Source organism: Pleurodeles waltl, chromosome 3_2 (assembly GCF_031143425.1).
Source record: "Pleurodeles waltl isolate 20211129_DDA chromosome 3_2, aPleWal1.hap1.20221129, whole genome shotgun sequence".
In the NCBI taxonomy this organism is placed as follows: domain Eukaryota; kingdom Metazoa; phylum Chordata; class Amphibia; order Caudata; family Salamandridae; genus Pleurodeles; species Pleurodeles waltl.
This window is the reverse complement of record NC_090441.1, coordinates 41,350,124-41,372,166: the sequence shown is the minus strand read 5'-3', so window position 1 is coordinate 41,372,166 and position 22,043 is coordinate 41,350,124. Positions and strand designations below refer to the sequence as shown.

The window sequence follows — 22,043 nt, the reverse complement described above, 5'->3', positions numbered from 1 at the left end:
TGCTTCTTGCCACATGTTTGCCATTTCTAGGTGCTCTCAATAAACAATGTTATCATTACCCAGTTAAATGGTACTTAAACTACCAACCTCAGATGAATGAGGAGCTGATTCTGCGTTGTTGGGATTTAGACCTCTGTGACCTTCAAATCACTGCAGTTGGCAGCCCAGAGCCTTGTGTCCCTGAGCTATCTTGTCAGCTATAAGGCAGAGTGGCCCAGATACCAAGGAGACAGCTCTGACGAGCCATGGTAGATAAAGGGACACACTGTGGCACTAATTTGGTTTGTAGAGCATATTCCCTTCAGTCTCAGGAGTCCTTCATGGATTTCTCTGGTGGTTGAAATAGTTAGAGGTCACAAATATTGCAGTGTGGAAGCTTGACTGCACTTCTGTTCCTCGAGTGGTTACTTTTATGATCTTCAAAACATTTCTGTCAAAGCTACCTGCAAATGTTTTATTGTGGTGCCTTGGCTGTTACAACTCACTTGCAGATGTTTTGTGCAGTAGCGTCTGTCAAACCAATTAATTGGAGACCGGAAAAAAAAGTCAGTTTCTTATTCCCGTGAAAGAATGCATATGCAGATTCTGTGTGTGTTTTTCCTGTGCATTAGAGATTCAGTTGATCTTCCCCTGGGCGAGGAGAGCAGGCATTTGAATTCTCTGGCCAAAGAACTTCAGGCAATGAAAGCATCTGTTGGAGCAGCACATCTTTCAGCTCTCATCCACAGTGAATCTGCTCTTCAGGAATTAGTGGACCATTTTGCAGACATACTGCTTATGGCTCAAAAAGAACATTTTAGAGATAAAAAGATGTTCATTTTAGACCATTTAATTAGTTCTGCTCACGTGATGCTCAGCTGGCTCTCAGTTCATGTCTGTAGCTTCAATACAGCTTTGAGGCATTTCTCATGGTTGAAAGTCACATCAAACCCCTGGTCACCTACATAAAATTCTGAATTTGTCTTTGAAGAACATTCATGGCCTGTGCTTGGTTATGAGGCTGTCTTCAAGACAGAGACTCACTTATGAGTCTTGATCACCAACATAAAATTCTGAGTTTCCCTTGCTGTGGTGCTTCTTCAGGTGAGTAAATCATAGAAGATGAAGCTGGAAGTAAAAAGCTTATAGTTAGGAGACCTGAAGAAGAAAAAATAGTTTCTCAGAGTTCCAGATCAGATTATCTAGGAATGCATAATATTACATAAAGATAGATGAGGGCAAAATATTGCACAAAATGATTGCAAACGTCAGATATTGGAGCCATAGCATAACATCCAATTTAGAACATTAAACTATTTCTGGTTCAGGAAGTTCAACGTTTGATTCAGAAAAGGTAGTGGGAAAGATGTAGCTCCCAAGAACGGATCATTGCACTATTTTCTACTTCAATAAGAAGTGTGAACCAGTTAGGGCAAAGACATGCTCAGTAATGGAAATTCAGGTTGCCTTCGCTCCCTCCAAAAATACATTATTTTGGTTTAGGGATGTATGCTAACAGATTATAATTTCTAATAAACACTAATACTTTTAGACATCAAGACGATAACCTCCTAGATGTGGTTCCTGTGTTGGAGTGATCCCTGGACACAAACACAATCTCCAACAGCACCGTCCGTGATCTGACCTCTCCAGCTAAATTATTGCAGCAATCCATAGATATTACTATGACCATAAAATACTTTTTTTACAAGACTAGCAAAAGAAGCAAGATTGAAAGGTATTAGCAGATTGAGTCTATCTGCTCTGGTTTTACTATCTTCATAGCAGTTGCTAGCCATACATATGACATTCTGCATAACTGCTTGTTAGGAAAAGGCTACCTAGAAAGCACAAAAGGTGTATTCCACAAAAAATATAGCACATACTGTGGTTCTCACAGTAGATTTGCTGTGTTGCCGCTTGGATATCAGTTCACATCTCTATCATACATTATTACAATGTTGCTGAATGCCATAACTAGCTCTTTGGTAGGTCAACACCTGCTGCATAATTTTTTTGCCTGATTCATCACAGTTTTTCCCTCTATTATCTTAGTTTCCTACTTTCAGAGTTGAGGGTGTAGCTTTCTTATTAACTCTAGTGTTTATGAATATCAGTGAAGATCCTCCTATAGAAATGAGAACGCTTTTTACTTGTTAGATTGTTTCTCCATGATAGATATCTAATTTGGATTATTAAACAAACCACATTAGAACTGAAGCATAGTTAATTACATCTTTATTGATACCCTTCCACCAAAACAAACTGCCTAATCAACATTGTTCAGTATTGTGTAGCAGTGGAGTTTTAGCTTCCTTAGTGGAATTACAATTCTTATATGAAAAAATGAATAAATGTTTGCACCTTCGTCCACATTCTGTTGTGTGTTAAATGGAATATTAAAGTGAGTGTATTAGTCAAATATATTATATAGTGCTAAACTTTACTTATAGTTGGCTGTATTTAAAAATAAGCCTTTATCAGAATGCTTTTTGTCTTTCAAAATATGCTCTAAGTTCTTCCACACAGATGAAGAATGTTATAATGTTTATTAGATCAACAAACATACTCTGATGGAAAACTAGGATTAGTAAGAGACGTGTCCTCATGTTGTCCAGACAAAAATCTGGGATGGTGCTAAGGTGTTGAAACTAGGATGCCAGCATGTCTGATTTCTAGTTGTGAAGTTTGTTTAATAGATTTGGTAAAGTTTAAACTTGTAGTTGTAATGTTCAATGATATTTTGCAATGCAAAATTGGACAGAGCACGTGTTGCAGCGGTTGAGGTGCCAGAATGCTTCCTAAATATCAGATTTATAAATTAGAAAATACTGGTTATTTGAGCCTTGGCTTCACATTTTTTAAACATCTGTAATCCGAGTTACTGTGTAACTGTTGAATGTACATGAAACTATTCAAACATTTAACAATTTTGAGCATGGTTTAATCTTATAGTACTCTATTGAAGTTTTAATTTATACAGTATGAAGTATTCATGTGTAAAGAGCGCTTAACCTGATGCTGTTAGAATGTACAAAGCATGCATAGTTGCATAGTGATGTGTATTTTTTGTTATCACCATTTCCCAATAGGAAATTGCCTTCTGCAGAGGGCTGCAGGGGCAGAAAATGAGGCAGCGTCACTCTTCCTGGCAACCCATGGAGCAAAGGTCAATCACAAAAACAAATTGGTAAGGAAAGTGGATGTATATTGTTTCTGGCAGTAACCACTGAACAACACAATAACATTTTTCATAACTTTGCTCCAGCATTATTGTACTTTAAGGAAAATTGATTTGTATTGCTTTGCATGCATTTTAGTATCTGATCCTATATTCCGGCAAGGCCAAACTTTATGTTCCGCTTTTGTCCAGTGTATATTTTCAGCAGCTGTCACAAAACTTGTTTTGGCATTTCCTAAAATTTAGACTGCTTCTTTTAATACTCCCATGCACTCCTGATCTCTAGACCCTTTTGGAGGTTCAGCAAAATCAGACATCTCACTCATTTTTATAATCTGCGTGGACAGTATTGTGTTTTATTTTATTTCAGAATGTTGTAGTGCACTGGCAGGTTGTTTTCTCATGTGTTGGTCTTTGAATGTAAGATCCATGGTGTAGGAAATGATGATGAGAATATCTTCAGAAAACTATGTCTTTGGCAGCAGGCTAGGCAAAAAAAGCTTTGATTTCTTCTGACTGTAGGTTGGATTGTGTTTGAATGTCATGATTGACAGGGCACAGACCCCTAATGTATATAGCAAGGTGGCCCAAAGTTACTGGTAAAAAATGGCATGAAGAACCTTATTTCTGGTCTTTTTTGTTTTTTTTTGTTTTTTAAACTCTTTCTGCTGGCATTGAAATGAAATGTTCGAGACTGGAACTGTATACCCATATTCCCAAATCGTAAGTAGTCGCAGCAAGATTTAGGTTCAATCATTTGACTGGCTCAGTTGAGTCCCTTAAGGTAAACATGGGCAATCTATGTAACTCAAATGGAATGATATGCATCTGTGGTTCCAAAATAGCCACAATTATTTAGGATCATTGAAAAATAAATGAATGCAGAAAACCAATCATAAGCATAGATATTAAAGATTATAAAATAAAAAAATAAAAAGTAACTTGGTGCTAGCTACTCATAAGAAAGGAAATACAAATGAAATCCCAGAACAGGACCCGGTATTCAGGTTGTGGAAACAATATAAGAAGACAGAATCGACAAGACAAGGAATATGAATAAATAACAAATGTATAGCATTATAGCCCCCAGATATTCTTGTGTTCGATGGCATGTGTAGCTGCAGATACACATGCTGTGCACAGTCCGCCGTCTGGTGTTGGGCTCGGAGTGTTACAAGTTGTTTTTCTTCAAAGAAGTCTTTTCGAGTAACGAGACCGAGGGACTCCTCCCACTTCGATTCCATTGCGCATGGGCGTCGACTCCATCTTAGATTGTTTTTTTTCCGCCATCGGGTTCGGACGTGTTCCTTTTCGCTCCGTGTTTCGGGTCGGAAAGTTAGTTAGAATCTTGGGAAAAAACATCGGTATTGTTTGCGTTCGGTATCGGGTTAGTTAGAACAAATCGACACCGAATTTTGAAGAGCTCCGGTGGCCCTTTGGGTTTTTTTTGATCCCCTGTCGGGGCCTGGTCGGCCCGGCCACGTGCGACTTCAAGGCTGATGGAACGGACCCCATTCCGTTTCTGCCCAAAATGCCATCACAAGTATCCGTATACGGATCACCATCTGGTCTGTAACGTGTGCTTGTCCCCCGAGCACAAGGAGGATACTTGTGAAGCCTGTCGAGCGTTTCGGTCGAGGAAGACGCTGAGAGACCGAAGAGCCAGGAGACTACAAATGGCGTCCACGCCGACAGGTCAAGATCGTTTCGTGGAGGAAGAAGAAGCTTTCTCCGTCCGCGAGTCAGATTCGGAAGAACTCGACGCCGAAGAAACAACCAAAACCGTGAGTAAGACGTCAAAAATCAAGACTCACGAGAAGTCTACAAAAGCCCAGGGGACGCCACCGCCAACAGGCCATGGCTTAACCCGAAAAATAGGTGACCCATCCAAGGCACCGAAAAAGGGCATGCTGGTGTCGATGTCATCCGAAAACAAAGAAGGTTTCTTCGGAGCCTAAAAAGACTTCCGAAAAGGTTTCGGTTCCGAAACAGCCAGCCTCGGAGCCGAAAAGTAGTTCCTATACAGAGGAACAAGGATTAACCTCCAAATTACATAGATTTGGAGAGGAGCTTCAAGCTGTAGAGCCTGACTACACACAAGAAGGCTTCATATTCATGAGGACACAGGGAAGATAACCACTCTTCCCCCAATCAAAATAAAGAGGAAACTTGCCTTTCAACAAAAGGACAAGCAACCACAAGCAAAGGTGGCAAGGAAAACAACCCCACCACCGTCTCCACCACCATCAATACATGCATCACCAGCAACAACTCCACCACTGATGCATTCACCAGCTCATACCACAATGAGTCAGGATGATCCCGATGCATGGGACCTCTACGATGCTCCGGTGTCTGACAATAGCCCAGACTCTTATCCTACAAAACCGTCACCACCTGAGGACAGTACATCCTATACACAGGTGGTCGCAAGGGCAGCCGAGTTTCACAATGTCTCCTTGCATTCGGAACCAATTGAGGATGACTTTCTCTTTAACACCCTATCCTCCACCCATAGCCAGTATCAATGCCTTCCCATGCTCCCAGGAATGCTAGGACATTCAAAACAAATTTTTCAGGATCCAGTTAAAGGCAGAGCCATAACTCCGAGGGTGGAGAAAAAATATAAGCCACCACCCACAGATCCAATATATATTACAACACAACTAACACCAGACTCAGTAGTTGTGGGGGCAGCTCGTAAGAGAGCCAACTCTCATACCTCGGGCGACGCACCACCTCCAGACACGGAGAGCCGCAAATTTGATGCTGCGGGAAAAAGAGTTGCAGCACAAGCAGCAAATCAGTGGCGTATTGCCAATTCACAAGAACTTTTGGCAAGATACGACAGGGCTCATTGGGATGAAATGCAACATTTCATCGAACACTTACCCAAGGAGTTCCAAAAAAGAGCACAACAGGTGGTGGAAGAGGGACAAAGTATCTCAAATAATCAGATACGGTCTTCCATGGATGCAGCAGATACAGCTGCAAGGACAATAAACACCGCAGTCACAATACGAAGGCACGCATGGCTGCGCACTTCTGGGTTCAAACCGGAAATCCAGCAGGCTGTGCTTAATATGCCGTTTAATGAACAGCAATTGTTTGGGCCGGAGGTAGACACTGCCATCGAAAAACTCAAAAAGGACACCGATACAGCCAAAGCCATGGGCGCACTCTACTCCCCGCAGAGCAGAGGCACATTTCGGAAAACACCTTTCAGGGGAGGGTTTCGAGGTCAACCCACAGAAACCACAACCTCACAAACAAGGCCTACCTACCAGGGTCAATATCAGAGGGGAGGTTTTCGGGGGCAATTTAGAGGGGGCCAATTCCCAAAAAATAGAGGAAAATTCCAAGGCCCCAAAACCCCTCAAAATAAGCAGTGACTCACAAGTCACACAACCCCATCACATAACACCTGTGGGGGGAAGACTAAGCCAATTTTACAAACTTTGGGAGGAAATAACAACAGACACTTGGGTCTTAGCAATTATCCAGCATGGTTATTTCATAGAATTTCGCCAATTCCCTCCAAACGTCCCACCGAAAACACACAATATGTCAAAACAACATATAGATCTTCTAGGACTAGAAGTTCAAGCATTGCTACAAAAGGACGCAATAGAATTAGTACCAATTCAACAAAAAACACAGGAGTTTACTCACTGTACTTTCTAATACCCAAAAAGGACAAAACTCTGAGACCAATACTAGATCTCAGAACACTAAATACCTACATAAAATCAGACCACTTTCACATGGTCACATTACAAGACGTAATCCCACTGCTCAAACAGCAAGACTACATGACAACATTAGCTCTAAAACAGTGGTTCCCAACCTGTGGGCCGGGGACCCCTGGGGGTCCGCGAAGCTTCATTAGGGGGTCCGCGACTGCTTAGAAAATGTAATAATATAGGTTCCAACTATCAGTAATGACTCAGTGGGGGTCCCCAGATTCCAATAATGATTCAGTGGGGGTCCCCGGGCTCCAGTATTGATAAAATGGGGGTCCACAGAAGTCAAAAGGTTGGGAACCACTGATCTAAAAGATGCGTATTTCCATATACCAATACATCCTTCACACAGGAAATACCTAAGGTTCGTATTCCAAGGAATACATTACCAATTCAAAGTGTTGCCATTCGGAATAACAACTGCGCGAAGAGTTTTTACAAAATGCCTGGCAGTAGTAGCTGCACATATCAGAAGGCAGCAAATACATGTGTTCCCGTACTTAGACGACTGGTTAATCAAAACCAACAGGCTAAAACAGTGTTCACAGCACACAAAATATGTCATACAAACCCTTCACAGGCTAGGTTTCTCCATCAACTACGCGAAGTCACACCTTTTGCCGTGTCAAACGCAGCAATACTTAGGAGCGACAATCAACACAACAAAAGGGATTGCCACTCCAAGTTCACAACGGGTTCAAACATTTCACAAAGTAATACAGGTCATGTATCCAACACAAAAGATACAAGTCAGAATGGTAATGAAACTACTAGGCATGATGTCTTCATGCATCGCCATTGTCCCAAACGCAAGATTGTACATGCGACCCTTACAACAGTGCCTAGCATCACAATGGTCACAAGCACAGGGTCAACTTCTAGATCTGGTGTTGATAGACCGCCAAACATACATCTCGCTTCGATGGTGGAACAGTACAAATTTAAACCGAGGGCGGCCTTTCCAAGACCCAGTGCCACAATACGTCATAACAACAGATGCTTCCATGACAGGGTGGGGAGCACACCTCAATCAACACAGCATCCAAGGACAATGGGACATACATGAGAGACAGTTTCACATAAATCACTTGGAAATGTTAGCAGTATTTCTAGCGCTGAAAGCATTTCAACCCATAATAACACAAAAATACATTCTTGTCAAAACAGACAACATGACAACAATGTATTATCTAAACAAACAAGGAGGGACACACTCAACACAGTTGTGCCTCCTAACACAGAAAATATGGCATTGGGCGATTCACAACCACATTCGCCTAATAGCACAATTTATTCCAGGGATTCAGAACCAGTTGGCAGACAATCTCTCTCGAGATCACCAACAAACCCACGAATGGGAAATTCACCCCCAAATACTAAACAATTACTTTCAAATTTGGGGAACGCCTCAAATAGATCTATTTGCAACAAAGGAAAACTCAAAATGCCAAAACTTCGCATCCAGGTACCCACAAGATCAATCCCAAGGCAATGCTCTATGGATGAACTGGTCAGGGATCTTTGCATACGCTTTTCCCCCTCTCCCTCTCATTCCATATGTAGTAAACAGGTTGAGTCAAAACAAACTCAAACTCATACTAATAGCACCAACATGGGCGAGGCAACCTTGGTACACGACACTACTAGACCTGTCAGTAGTACCTCATATCAAACTACCCAACAAACCAGATCTGTTAACACAACACAAACAACAGATCAGACATCCAAATCCAGCATCTTTGAATCTAGCAATTTGGCTCCTGAAATCCTAGAATTCGGACACTTGCACCTCACACAAGAATGTATGGAGGTCATAAAACAAGCTAGAAAACCTACCACTAGACACTGCTACGCAAACAAGTGGAAACGATTAGTGTATTACTGCCACAATAATCAAATTCAGCCATTACACGCATCTCCAAAGGATATAGTAGGATATTTACTACATTTGCAAAAATAAAATCTAGCTTTCTCTTCCATAAAAATACATCTCACCGCAATATCAGCTTACCTACAAATTACTCATTCAACTTCACTATTTAGAATACCAGTCATTAAAGCGTTTATGGAAGGCTTAAAGAGAATCATACCACCAAGAACACCACCTGTTCCTTCATGGAACCTCAACATTGTCTTAACAAGACTCATGGGTCCACCTTTCGAGCCCATGCATTCTTGTGAAATGCAATACTTAACGTGGAAAGTTGCATTTTTGATTGCCATCACATCTTTAAGAAGAGTGAGCGAGATTCAAGCATTTACCATACAAGAACCATTTATTCAGATACATAAAAATAAAGTAGTTCTAAGAACAAATCCTACATTTTTACCAAAGGTTATCTCACCGTTCCACTTAAATCAAACAGTGGAATTACCAGTATTCTTCCCACAACCAGATTCTGTAGCTGAAAGAGCACTACATACATTAGACATCAAAAGAGCACTAATGTACTACATTGACAGAACGAAACTAATTAGAAAAACAAAACAACTATTTATTGCCTTTCAAAAACCTCATACAGGAAATCCAATTTCAAAACAAGGCATTGCTAGGTGGATAGTTAAGTGTATTCAAACCTGCTATCTTAAAGCAAAGAGAGAGCTGCCTATTACACCAAAGGCACACTCAACCAGAAAGAACACATGCCATCGAACGGAAAATGTCACTTACCCAGTGTACATCTGTTCGTGGCATGAGTCGCTGCAGATTCACATGCGCCCACCCGCCTCCCCGGGAGCCTGTAGCCGTTTAGAAGTAGATCTTCAACATTTGTACATTTGTAAATATATTACTTTAACCTTTATTATGTACATACGTATTCATTCCATTGCATGGGCACTATTACTACACAACTCCTACCTCACCCTTTGCGGGGAAAACAATCTAAGATGGAGTCGACGCCCATGCGCAATGGAATCGAAGTGGGAGGAGTCCCCCAGTCTCGTGACTCGAAAAGACTTCTTCGAAGAAAAACAACTTGTAACACTCCGAGCCCAACACCAGACGGCGGAGTGTGCACAGCATGTGAATCTGCAGCGACTCATGCCACGAACAGATGTACACTGGGTAAGTGACATTTTCCTTATAAACATATCATTTTTATGTCTGCAGTTTAAACATTCATGCAGGGCAGAGGCTAATTCCACAGTGATTGCTCAGCCTACTACCATTACCCCATTCCTGCTTTTCTTTGTGAGATAGTTCTAGAGTTTAGAAGTAAGAAGAGAAAAATATTTTAAGTGGGAGTGGGCACAAGGAGAGGAAGGGGAGACTAAATGACTTTGAGAAGCAAAGCAAGAAAGTGGGAGAGAGACTGGAACTCAACAAGAAATGAAAGACATTGGAAGCCAAACCAAACGTATTTTTAAACAATGTATGATGCACAAAAAAACGAAAATGGAGGTTGGTCATAAGTGTAGCAAATTTACCAAAACATGTGGATAGAGGCCAGTAGTAGATTGAGCAGGAGTGAAATAGCACAGTGCATAGTTGTGGAAACCAGTAGTCAAAGCAACAGATAACAGTAGAGATTTGATAGGTGAAGACATGAGTGAAATCAAAGAGAACAATGCTTTTAGGCTGAAGAGGAAGTAGTGAGACAGAAAGAGGAATGAAGATTGATTAAGTTCGGAAAATGATTGGGGGAAGCTGCAGAAAAATAGACAGTTTCAGTTTGGTAAGGGTTTACGTGCAGGGCGAGCATGGGAAGATGTATCAGCATTCAGCTTTAATAGCTGAAAGATAGGAAGAGGTGTTATGAAATGTGGGTTGAAGGGGTTGACTAAGTATGTGATCAGCATGAAGATACAAAAAGGTAAAAAGAGATGATGGTAGCTAAGCTGGAGTGGTATAGTTACAGAAGATTGAAGGGAAAAAAAACAAGATTGAAAAATACAATTTGAACAAAAATGTCTGCCTTGGAAGCCCTCTAGATCCTCCAAAACAAAGGTCACACTTGTGGTGCATAGATGTGCCAAGACCTGGAGATATTCTAAGCCTGGTCAGTGGAAGACTATGTAGTGTTAAACATAAATTTGAATGTAATGTGTAGTTTTTCTTAAGCCTTGTAAAGTTCTTTAATTGCCAAAGTAACGTGGTCTTATTAGGAGCATCTGAATGTATTTCTTTTTAGCTCTGTTATGTACTAGATTACAGTAATGCATCAACTTTGTCATAAGCCAGATGTTCCTCCAGGTGGCTGCTACCAAATAGTATGTGGTATAGACTTCAAGTGAATTTGCCTTTGTACAAGAATAAGCCTGTTGCCATTATCATCCCACCCCACGGAAACTTGAACCTTGAAGTAACTATCAGGAGGCTTTGGAGAGAATTTCCATCAGTAGAATGATGGCAGGTCGTTTCTGTGTTTGTCAGATCTGGCTTGTAACAGTTGGCCCCATAGTGAGAATTTCTAGGTTGATGTACATGATAGGATCAGGTACATAATGATGTTGTAATATGATATTGTCTTGAATGGAAGCAGTACTGTGCATGAGATGACCCCTAGTCTAAATTAGTAGCTTGTTACAAAGTACTGAATACATTGTTCACGGATGCGGTTGTTCATCAGATCCAAAGCAAAACTAATGTAATAGTTTTTGTGTATACAAGAGTGACTGCCAATAAGGCTATCCAAACCCTATTTTATGTTCCATCATTCATTGACTTTCTTGGCACAATATTTTGTACTTTTCAATTTGTTCTACTAGGACTAGTCTTACGTTTTTGCATATCAGACTACTGCTCCAATTAACTATTCACTAGAGCCAGGCAATTATTAGCACTTATTTTGGCAAATTTGGGGGATTTTGCACTTCATAGTTTTTGCCCATTGTGGTGTAGCTAAATTTTCATGCATCTCTGATATTTTCTTCTGCTTTGAGACTAGGATGTCCGGGAGCTGGAGCGCGGTCAAGACAAGTTAAACGGCTATGCCTTCCCCTCTGCACAGCATAGAAAATGTCCCATTGTACTGCATGAAACCTTCTCAGTTTTTGTTTTCAAAACAACTTTTATTTAAATAAGTTCAATGTGCCACACAAGATACGGAGAAGAATCTTTAGAGCGCAGATTCCCACATTGTTAGTTCTGGTGCTCTACCACTTTAATGCATTTTTCTTTTAAACAAAAAAGGTAGACCAATTTCACGTTTAGCAGTTCCATTTAGCTCTTTGCTACACTTTGTGAAATTACAAGCCATTAGGCTTCACAACTTTCTCACAGCATTAATTTAAATCACTGTTTATTTTAGACAATCTAGACTATCTTTGAGTACCCACTTCTCTACCGCTCCTTTGTCGGGAACTCTATTGAAAAAGTTATTATGTTTCGCACTCATTTTGGCACCTCAGTTAGTGTCTAACGTTAAAGCTCGTTTGATCCACTTAAATACTTTACCTGTTCTTCTTCTTTTTGGGGGAGGGGATCGGGAGGGAGGGGGAGTCTTGATCTAATACGATCAAGGCTCCTGGCATAGGGTGACCAAGCACTTTAGAACAGGATATAGTAATATGATGGAATAAGCAATTTACATTATTAGTAGGATTAGCAATATATTTGTAGGTGAGATAAAATAAATAATCTTTGACAAATTTGCCTGGGGCCATGTTATGTTACGTTTCTATGAACTTGTAATATTACGAATTCACTTGAATGTGGTCAACAAGTTTGCAAGTCTAATCTGGAGCAGAAGAGGATTCCATAAAACAGAACCGTTGTTTTAAGGCCAAGCTAATTCTGAATTTGGGTGTGCCGAGCTTGAACATAGCTTGGCTTCTGATGACTTTGTTTCTTCCAGAAATCTTACGTTTTTGAGCAAGATATTCCAGATGTTCATATGGCTCACCTTCAGTGTAATACATACACTTTTAAATACAAAGTTCCAGGGAAAGCTAACACAGGAATGTAAGGACCGGTATGATGCAGGCAGAGGTTTTTAGGCTTCACCTTCAGGCAACTTTTAGTTTTCTGTTTGCACAAGACCTCTTGTGGGCCATGCTAAAACTTAGAGAGCGCTTATGGCCAGCTCATTGCTTACAGTTAATTGGCTTTTTAATCACTCTGATTTTGCCTGCTTCATTGGCTTTCTTCTTATTCTTGTGTTTATCCTTCCTTTGGAGCATAGCTTCTTTAACATCCTTTTGATTAGATGGGTTGAATGCTTCCACTACTCACACTCAGGAAGCTACTTGTTTGTAGCATATGTGGCTGTAGATACACATGCTTTCCTGGTGCCAGCTGCAAGGGCTTCTCATTGACAAGCAAATATTTTCAATGCACCGTCCCTGTGGATTGTGATCTGAGACCCGTGCACACAATTGGCCTTGATAGTGCACTGAGAAACTTCAGGTCATAATTCAAATTCAGAGAATGACTGGGGATGGAGGTATTATGGAATTAACATTTTTCCAGTTCTAACCTTAGGCACAAACCTAAGTAGCTGTGGTCATATCTACACTGGGTTCTAGCCTGTGCATGTACCCTGAGAACGACAAGGCATCCTTCACTATTAGTAACGCATTCCAGTGCTGAAGAGAGAGACACTGGTTGTGACGCAAAAGCCTATACCAGCAGTTGCTCGAAACCCCAGGCATCCTTGGGCCAAAGCCCGTCAATGGCACTTAAGATGAGGAAGCAGGCCCATCGAGGGCACAGACCCTGTAGGTGTTGTCCTCTGAGTTCTGTGAATCCAAGCACGAGAAAGTAGACTGTCCCAGTTTGGGGCCAAAGATGAGGAGCGAGCGCAGGCCATGTATTCTTTCTCAGATTGAAACAAGTCAGTTCTAGCAGGGCACTGCTCCTGAAGGGGTTGGGCATCAAGTCCAGCTTCAAGAGACACTGACTTTCAGGTCAGGCTCCGCCATCGGAAACCACTCGATCCTAGAACCACCTTTAAATCCTAGCAAGCCTTCAACTTGGGGTGGCGAGGCACTCCGCCCATCGTTGGCACCGAAAAGCAGGTTTCAGAACCGAAGTTGTCGCTGACAATTTCAGCCAAACCTACCCTGTGGTTGGTACCAAATGAACCCTCAACACCAAGATCACAACTGAGTAAGGGACCATTTATGCTTCATCTTGCAGGTATCCTGGTCTGAAGGCAGAAGAAGATCGTTATTCACCCTTTCGTGGGGAAGCTCCTTACTAGGCCCCCTTCACACAGGCACCCAGACATACCCTTGACGATCCCTAAGAAAAAGAGACTTGCTTTTTTGGAAGAGCTCTCCTTTGAACCATGTACCCCTCCTATTCCAAAAACAGTTGGGTACACTGCCACTGTCCTCCTCCACCCATGCCAACACTACACCGTGTCATACCTCCACAACCTCACACCCCACAATATCCTTCAAAATCACTCCATACAGATGCACAACAGGGAAGCCTGTTCCCCCCTGGGGGCCCCCTACTATGAGCCCTATGAAGGGGAGGACCCATAAGAAGACTACTGATTTGCTTTTTTGATGACCCACACCCTGTTAAGGCTTTTACCAGATTACACTAATGCCTATCATGCTGTAATCCAGAGGGCTGCATTCTACCACAATGTTATGATGCATGTAGTCCAGGTGTAGGTCCGTGCAGAATCTTCCTTATGCTTAAGGGCATGCTTACATCTGCCCCTGAAAACAGCAAAGAGCAGTTAAAGGCTAGGTATTTACCTCCTGAGTAGAGGTGTTCAAGCCAGTCCCTGAACCCCACTCAGCAAGGAGGCGTACCTCAGCACCGGCACCTGAAGATGACCTCCCTGTCCATCGAAGGAGAGCAAGAGTATTGATGCTGCAGGGATGTGTGTGCCGCTGCGGTGCACTACACACTAGTGTGTCACCAATTCCATTGGTATGATATGATCACCACCACTGGGATGGAGTGAAGGAGCTCATTAAATACCTCTTTAAAGCCCACAGAAAAAGAGTCCATGATCTTATAGCCGAAAGCAAAATAATATACAATGCACATGTAAAATGCATATTGGATGCCGCTGATACCCTCTCCAGGGGGAAAAAACAGTTCTCTCTTGAGGCATGAGGCTTGACACTTTATTTGTTGCTTCCATCTGGAAATGCAACACTTACCTAATATGCCCATTGATGGGCAGCATCTTTTTGACTTGGCAATGGGAGCAGGAGTTAGTTCCATCCTTGAGCTGTAAGATAGGAGAATGACGCTCCTCCCCACTTTTTTTTGTCTGACGACCGTGGGTCAGTCGACCAGAGGGTTCTAGACGGATGATAATGTTGTAGCCTCATTGAAGCATAGTGGGGGCCTGTGGCATAGAAAGCTCTGTGAGCCACGAAACAGTGTCTTAAATTGATTTCACTCCTTAACAGGTAGCCAATGGAGCTCCTTCAGATGGGAAGCAATTGACAGATGCCTAGACACTTTTAAGAGTAGTCTAGCTGCCTTCTAAACAATCTGCTATCGTTTGAACAGATAGTTAGGCAGACCCAGGCACAGGATATTAGCATAATCTATGTGTGACATAATTACAGCATAGACTACTGTTCTTTGTTCCTGAAAAGGAAGAAGTCTTAAAAACGTGCTTAATGGTCTTAATAAGGCAAAGTATTTCTTAATTATAGTAGAGATCTGCAAGTGCACGGAGAGGTTGTAATCAAACTTAACCCCAACATTCTGTGTAAGAGTGGTCGGTGTTGGGGGGGGGGGGGTGACTTAGCACCTACATTCTGTGCCAGAGTGGTAGGGAGATGGGGAAATTGGTCCACTCTGGTCAGCATTCCTGGTCCCAACCCAGCACGGGAGATCCAAATACCAGGTATCTATTTTTGCCAGTGTTACATTGAAATTGCTGGCCCCTCATCACCTCTTTGCGAAGGATCAGTGAGTTACAAGCATTGACCATAGACTTTCCCTTCATCCAGATCCATATGTACAGAGTCGTCCTTAGATCTGACCCCAAGTTCCTGCTAAAGGTGGTCTCTCCGTTTCATGTCAACCAAACTATTGAGCTAACCATCCACTTCCTAACCCACAGTCTTGGTAGTACAGAGTCCGTTACAAACAGTAGATGTTAAGAAGGCACTTATGGACTACATTGAATGACCCAAATCCATCTGCAAATCGAAACAACTCTTTAGGCTTTGCTAAACCCCACATTGGGGCACCCCATCTCAAAAAGGGGGCATTACTAGGTGAATTGTCAAATGCTTTGAAACCTGCTGTTATAAGCAAGTGCACACTGTTTATGCCCCCAAAAGCACTTTGCACACTTAACAAAGCTGCCACTATGACCTCGTTATGAAGCATCTCATTAGCAGACGTCGGCAAAGCTGCCACTTGCTCAATACCACACAAGTTTACTAAACACTGTTGTGTGTATTTTGAAGCCACCGGCACACTGTAGTTAGCGTGACTGTATTAAGAACCTTATTCCAAACATCTTCATGATCTGCTTGATAGCCACTGCTTTGGCGAGAAATGGCTTCAGTCTATGCCAAGCATGTTTATTTACAACCCCACATGCTGCCAATAGAAAATGGTGCTGTTTGTTATGCTTTAAATTCACATGCACCAGTCCTCCTTGGACACCAGCGTTTAGCACAGATGTTTTCCTTTCAATTTAACTAGTTTCTACAATGCACAGTTAGCACTGTCTTTATCTTCAACACTACACTGCTCACCTGATAGGTGGAAAACAGTCGGAGGTGTTGTTTTTGTAATGTTCTGTAGTGGAATGAGCATACCTGGTGAGTGGAAGTCACCTTTGAAGAAGAACAAGATGCAAACGTCCAGGACCAACATTAGATGGCAGGATCTGCAGGTCATGTCAATATACAGCACTGCTCACTACAAACAAATAGTTACAGTTTACGGAACAGTTTCCTTTTCTTTCAGAACTCCAGGGGAGTGCATGTGTTTTGTTACTCTCTTCCTCTTGTAGTGCTTCGCCCCTTAGCTCCCCCGCTGTGCCCTCCGTGTTGCTTCCCTCTCCCCAGTTTGCCCTTTGCTTCCCCCTCAATTTCCAATCCTGCTTTATTAAACCACCTGCCTCCTCTCCCCAGTCACCCCCACCCACGGTTCATTGGGCACTGTCAGCAGTGAAGGCGTTATCCAAACACTTAACTTGTATAGATCAATTATTATCTAATTGGAAAGCCATTTTATGAAATATGTACACATTAAAATCCATGTTCTGTGGAGATGAAAATCTGTAAATAATAATACTGATCTTAGATGGGATTATGATGTACTGCTTTTACGTTTAGGAGTGTTTAAGCATTTAAACATTGACAAATTCAGCTAATGGTATTGGCCTGAGCTATTTATTACTGCGCATAACAAGATATATGTTCAACCAAAATATTAGCCAGGAATATAGATTATTGTTACAGAATTTGCACTAGCATGTTTTCTTTTTAGGAAAGCACAGAGCATAAGGCTGGGAGCCACAGAACCTTGTGTTAACACAGTATTTTTAATGGGATACCAACGTTTTATGACCACCTCACTGCATTATACAAGTTGGTACTTTAATTGAAATATACCGTTCTCTCCTGGAAGCCCTTGAAAGAGGTTTTTGGATCTCGTGTTAAATCAACCAAAAGCTCTTCACACATGGGCCAACCTTCCTCTTCTCTCCGGGAATAGCACCCTTGCTCTCCCTGCCGAGGGATTTCTAACCTGAAATTAGCAGGAGCTTTTTTGACAGAATTACATTAAAACCCAATCACAAACTTGTTAGCGCTCACAGCTGCAGCACTTCGCTTTATAGCACATCACAGTTTAAGGATGTTCGCCTTGACTGCAGGTCCTTCTTGAGTCAGATATCACAGATCAGGAATCAGCTGCCCTTCGCCATCCCTGAAATCAACAACCTCAGTATCCTAAAGCCTGTCTTTTCTGTGGGGATCTCTTTTTATGTGACATTTTACCTGGGACCAACCTAGCTACAAGCTGGAGTTTGGCAAATGTTAGACTGATAAATGCCACTCACTGTGCCATTGATTCCCTCTCTTTTAAAAAAGTACATCTGATGCTCCAACATCCAACAGGATGGAAGTCAGCGTTCTGATTCATAAATAAGGGCCAGATGTACGACCTTTTGTTTGCGTCCCGTAATTTGCGATCTGTTTGCGAATCACAAATTGCGAGTTTCAAAACTAAATGTACAACAGTGTTAACCACGCTGTTTGCCATTCCCAAATGGGTCGAAAGGGACCTGCCTCAAGAGTATTCATGACGTAGGTCGCAATTTGCAACCCATTCGTGAATGGCTGCACTCACAGGGATGGTGCCCTGCTGGGGTCAGCAGACCACCATGTCTGTGACCGCGTTTAATGAATAATTTTTTTGTTTAATGCAGCCCGTTTTCCTTAACCCCTTATCTGCTGGCACTCCCCCACCAGCTAAATTTTTCAACACAGTTTTGGCATTTTACTGGGACATATCCCATTTTTTCTGTTTTTTGTGCTTTCAGCCTCCTTCCAGTTAGTGACAGAAATGGGTGTGACACCAATGGTTAATCCCAGACAGTTTCATTTCTGAAAAGTAGACAAAATTCTGAATTCAGCAAAGTGTCATTTATGTAGATCCTTCAATATTTTCCTACAGAAAGTAACAGTTAAAATAAAAAAAATATTGAAATTGAGTTGAAAAAACAGCCCTTTCTGAAAACGTTTTCTTCCATTCATTTTTCCAACTATAATAGATTTTTGAAAGCAATATACTGTTATATTTGATGGACACTCCTGGTTGCAGGGATATATAGGTCTTGTAGGTTCATCAAGAACACAAGCTGCTCCGAGCCAATAAATGAGCTGCACCTTGCAATGGGCTTTCATTGCATATGGGGCATACAGCAATTCATTTGGTAAAATATAAAGAGTGAAAAATAGGTATGGAGGAAACCCATGTATGTGCAAAATGAGCACATGATAAGGAGTTTAGAAACAGTGGTTGTTTGCACATGTCTCAATTCGGGAGTCCCATTCTAACATGTGAATTACAGGGCATTTCTCAAAATGACTTTTACACACTGTCTTACATTTGAAAGGCAAAAATGTAGAGAAAGGCAACTGGCAACAATACTTGTACTTCTATTCTGTATTTCCTCAAGTCTCCCGAAAGAAATGGTACCTCACTTGTGTGGATAAGCCTAGTGCCTGCGACAGGAAACATCCCAAAATGCAACATGGACACATCACATTTTCCATTAAAAACTCACCTGTTTTTTGCTAAGTGCCTAGCTGTGGATTTTGGTCTCTAACTCAGCCGGCACCTAGGAAAACCTACCAAACCTGTGCATTTTTGGAAACTAGACACCTAGGGGAATCCAACAGGAATGGATCGCAAAAGGGTCAATGGTAGTCCTTGCATGAAGGCTACTGTTGACCCTGGAGTGATCCATTCCTGACGCAGGCACTAGGCACCGACACACAAGTGGAGTTGTGTTGTTATCAGGACAAGTGGGGAAACAGTGGGTGGTAGAAATTTTGTGGATCCCTGCACATTCCTGTAGTTTATGTGACGAAAAAGCAAGCAACAAATATTGTTTTTAATCAGCTTTTCACCTTTGCAGGGTATTCTGGGTAAGAAACCTTTGTGGAATCCAAACACGCCACACTTCTGTGGACTGCCCCAGTGTCTAGTTTTCAGAACTGTCTGCTTTTGATAGACACAGGTCACTGTCTTCCAAAACCAGACTGTTTTTGGTAGGTAATTTTGATGTCTCCACAATCCTTTTTGGGCACTTCCCTGTCACTTGTCCACCCACACAAGTGAGGCAACGTTTTTCTCTGGAGACTTAGTGGAATGCTGGGTGGTAGAACATTAGTGGCAGCCTGCAGATTCCAGGACTTCCACCCACTGAAATGAAAGGCAAATGTGTTTTTAAGCAGAGTTTGTGATTTCAAAGGGATTCTGGGCAAAGGAAAACTTGGGGAGACACACAAGTCCACGCGAGCCACGCAAGTCCTGCACCCTTGGACTCCCCTGATACTAGTGTGTTAAAGTTAATCCACCACTCACACTGGTTAGTTTTAGCACCTCCAGAAATTATGGTTTCCTATCATGAACACTTATCTAAGTATCCGAATATTGAAACCAAGCCTTCTGAAGGTGAGCCATAAAGCACCTTCAAGGCACCAACTGCTTTATGGTCCATTCTCACGCCATTCATGTACAACAAACAGCACTTTCACACCGCCGGCCACGGGCCCAATCCAACCAGTCACTGCACTCACATCAACTTACCGCTGCCAGACAAGGGGCCATCACATTCATATGCCACAGGATGGAATAAGTTTGACTACATTTTACCACCTGTAAAGTAACCGCCTCCTTCTTCCTGAACATTACCGAAGTCATGCGTAAGGAACCTTACTAATGACTCCCATGACAGCCCTATGAGGCTCAGGAGGCACGTTTTTCATGCACCTTTAGCGCACTCACTGTACTAAATCCAGCTCCTTCCAGTTTGTGGATGCAAGTTGGGGATGTCAGAGTATGCTTTGGGAGGCCTATTCGTCAAACTGAGTGAGCAAATCTACCTTTGAAACTAAGGCAGACATGCTGGGGAATTTTTGTTCCTTAAAGAGAAAGTCGTAGACTATGAAAAAGGGTAGTGTTTGGCACACAGGTAGTCCGTGAGAACATAGCATATGTCCCAGCCACCATTATGTGCAGTGCTACAACTGTAATGCACTTATCATACAGCAAATTGAACATCTACTAAGTTCTGATGGAGGATGAACATGGCAAGCAGGTCAAACCCTGACCCATACGTGTCATTGTCCTTCAGTGCTGGGGTGGCCCCAAAGTGTTTGAATCCATAGGTGTTGATGATGTGCATCTGTACTACCTTTACTATCTGCCTTTTCCTGTGCAATATCACTGTCAAAGCACACCTACCATAAGCTTTCGTTACCCGTTCCTCATCAGAGTACCGACTAATCCTCTATACAGGGAGTGCAGAATTATTAGGCAAGTTGTATTTTTGAGGATTAATTTTATTATTGAACAACAACCATGTTCTCAATGAACCCAAAAAACTCATTAATATCAAAGCTGAATATTTTTGGAAGTAGTTTTTAGTTTGTTTTTAGTTTTAGCTATGTTAGGGGGATATCTGTGTGTGCAGGTGACTATTACTGTGCATAATTATTAGGCAACTTAACAAAAAAAAATATATACCCATTTCAATTATTTATTATTACCAGTGAAACCAATATAACATCTCATCATTCACAAATATACATTTCTGACATTCAAAAACAAAACAAAAACAAATCAGTGACCAATATAGCCACCTTTCTTTGCAAGGACACTCAAAAGCCTGCCATCCATGGATTCTGTCAGTGTTTTGATCTGTTCACCATCAACATTGCGTGCAGCAGCAACCACAGCCTCCCAGACACTGTTCAGAGAGGTGTACTGTTTTCCCTCCTTGTAAATCTCACATTTGATGATGGACCACAGGTTCTCAATGGGGTTCAGATCAGGTGAACAAGGAGGCCATGTCATTAGATTTCCTTCTTTTATACCCTTTCTTGCCAGCCACGCTGTGGAGTACTTGGACGGGTGTGATGGAGCATTGTCCTGCATGAAAATCATGTTTTTCTTGAAGGATGCAGACTTCTTCCTGTACCACTGCTTGAAGAAGGTGTCTTCCAGGAACTGGCAGTAGGACTGGGAGTTGAGCTTGACTCCATCCTCAACCCTAAAAGGCCCCACAAGCTCATCTTTGATGATACCAGCCCAAACCAGTACTCCACCTCCACCTTGCTGGCGTCTGAGTCGGACTGGAGCTCTCTGCCCTTTACCAATCCAGCCACGGGCCCATCCATCTGGCCCATCAAGACTCACTCTCATTTCATCAGTCCATAAAACCTTAGAAAAATCAGTCTTGAGATATTTCTTGGCCCAGTCTTGACGTTTCAGCTTGTGTGTCTTGTTCAGTGGTGGTCGTCTTTCAGCCTTTCTTACCTTGGCCATGTCTCTGAGTATTGCACACCTTGTGCTTTTGGGCACTCCAGTGATGTTGCAGCTCTGAAATATGGCCAAACTGGTGGCAAGTGGCATCGTGGCAGCTGCACGCTTGACTTTTCTCAGTTCATGGGCAGTTATTTTGCGCCTTGGTTTTTCCACACGCTTCTTGCGACCCTGTTGACTATTTTGAATGAAACGC

General features: G+C 42.1%; 1 protein-coding gene across 3 annotated transcripts in view; it reads left to right on the top strand.

Moving 5' to 3' along the window:
* ANKFY1 (ankyrin repeat and FYVE domain containing 1) overlaps nucleotides 1–22,043 on the top strand; it is a 526,918-nt gene that overhangs the window by 194,335 nt on the left and 310,540 nt on the right. For all 3 annotated transcript variants that reach the window (XM_069226693.1, XM_069226694.1, XM_069226695.1), the window contains exon 11: nucleotides 3,072–3,169. In XM_069226693.1, coding sequence (XP_069082794.1) covers nucleotides 3,072–3,169 — 98 coding nt within the window. The remainder of the gene's footprint in view (nucleotides 1–3,071; nucleotides 3,170–22,043) is intronic.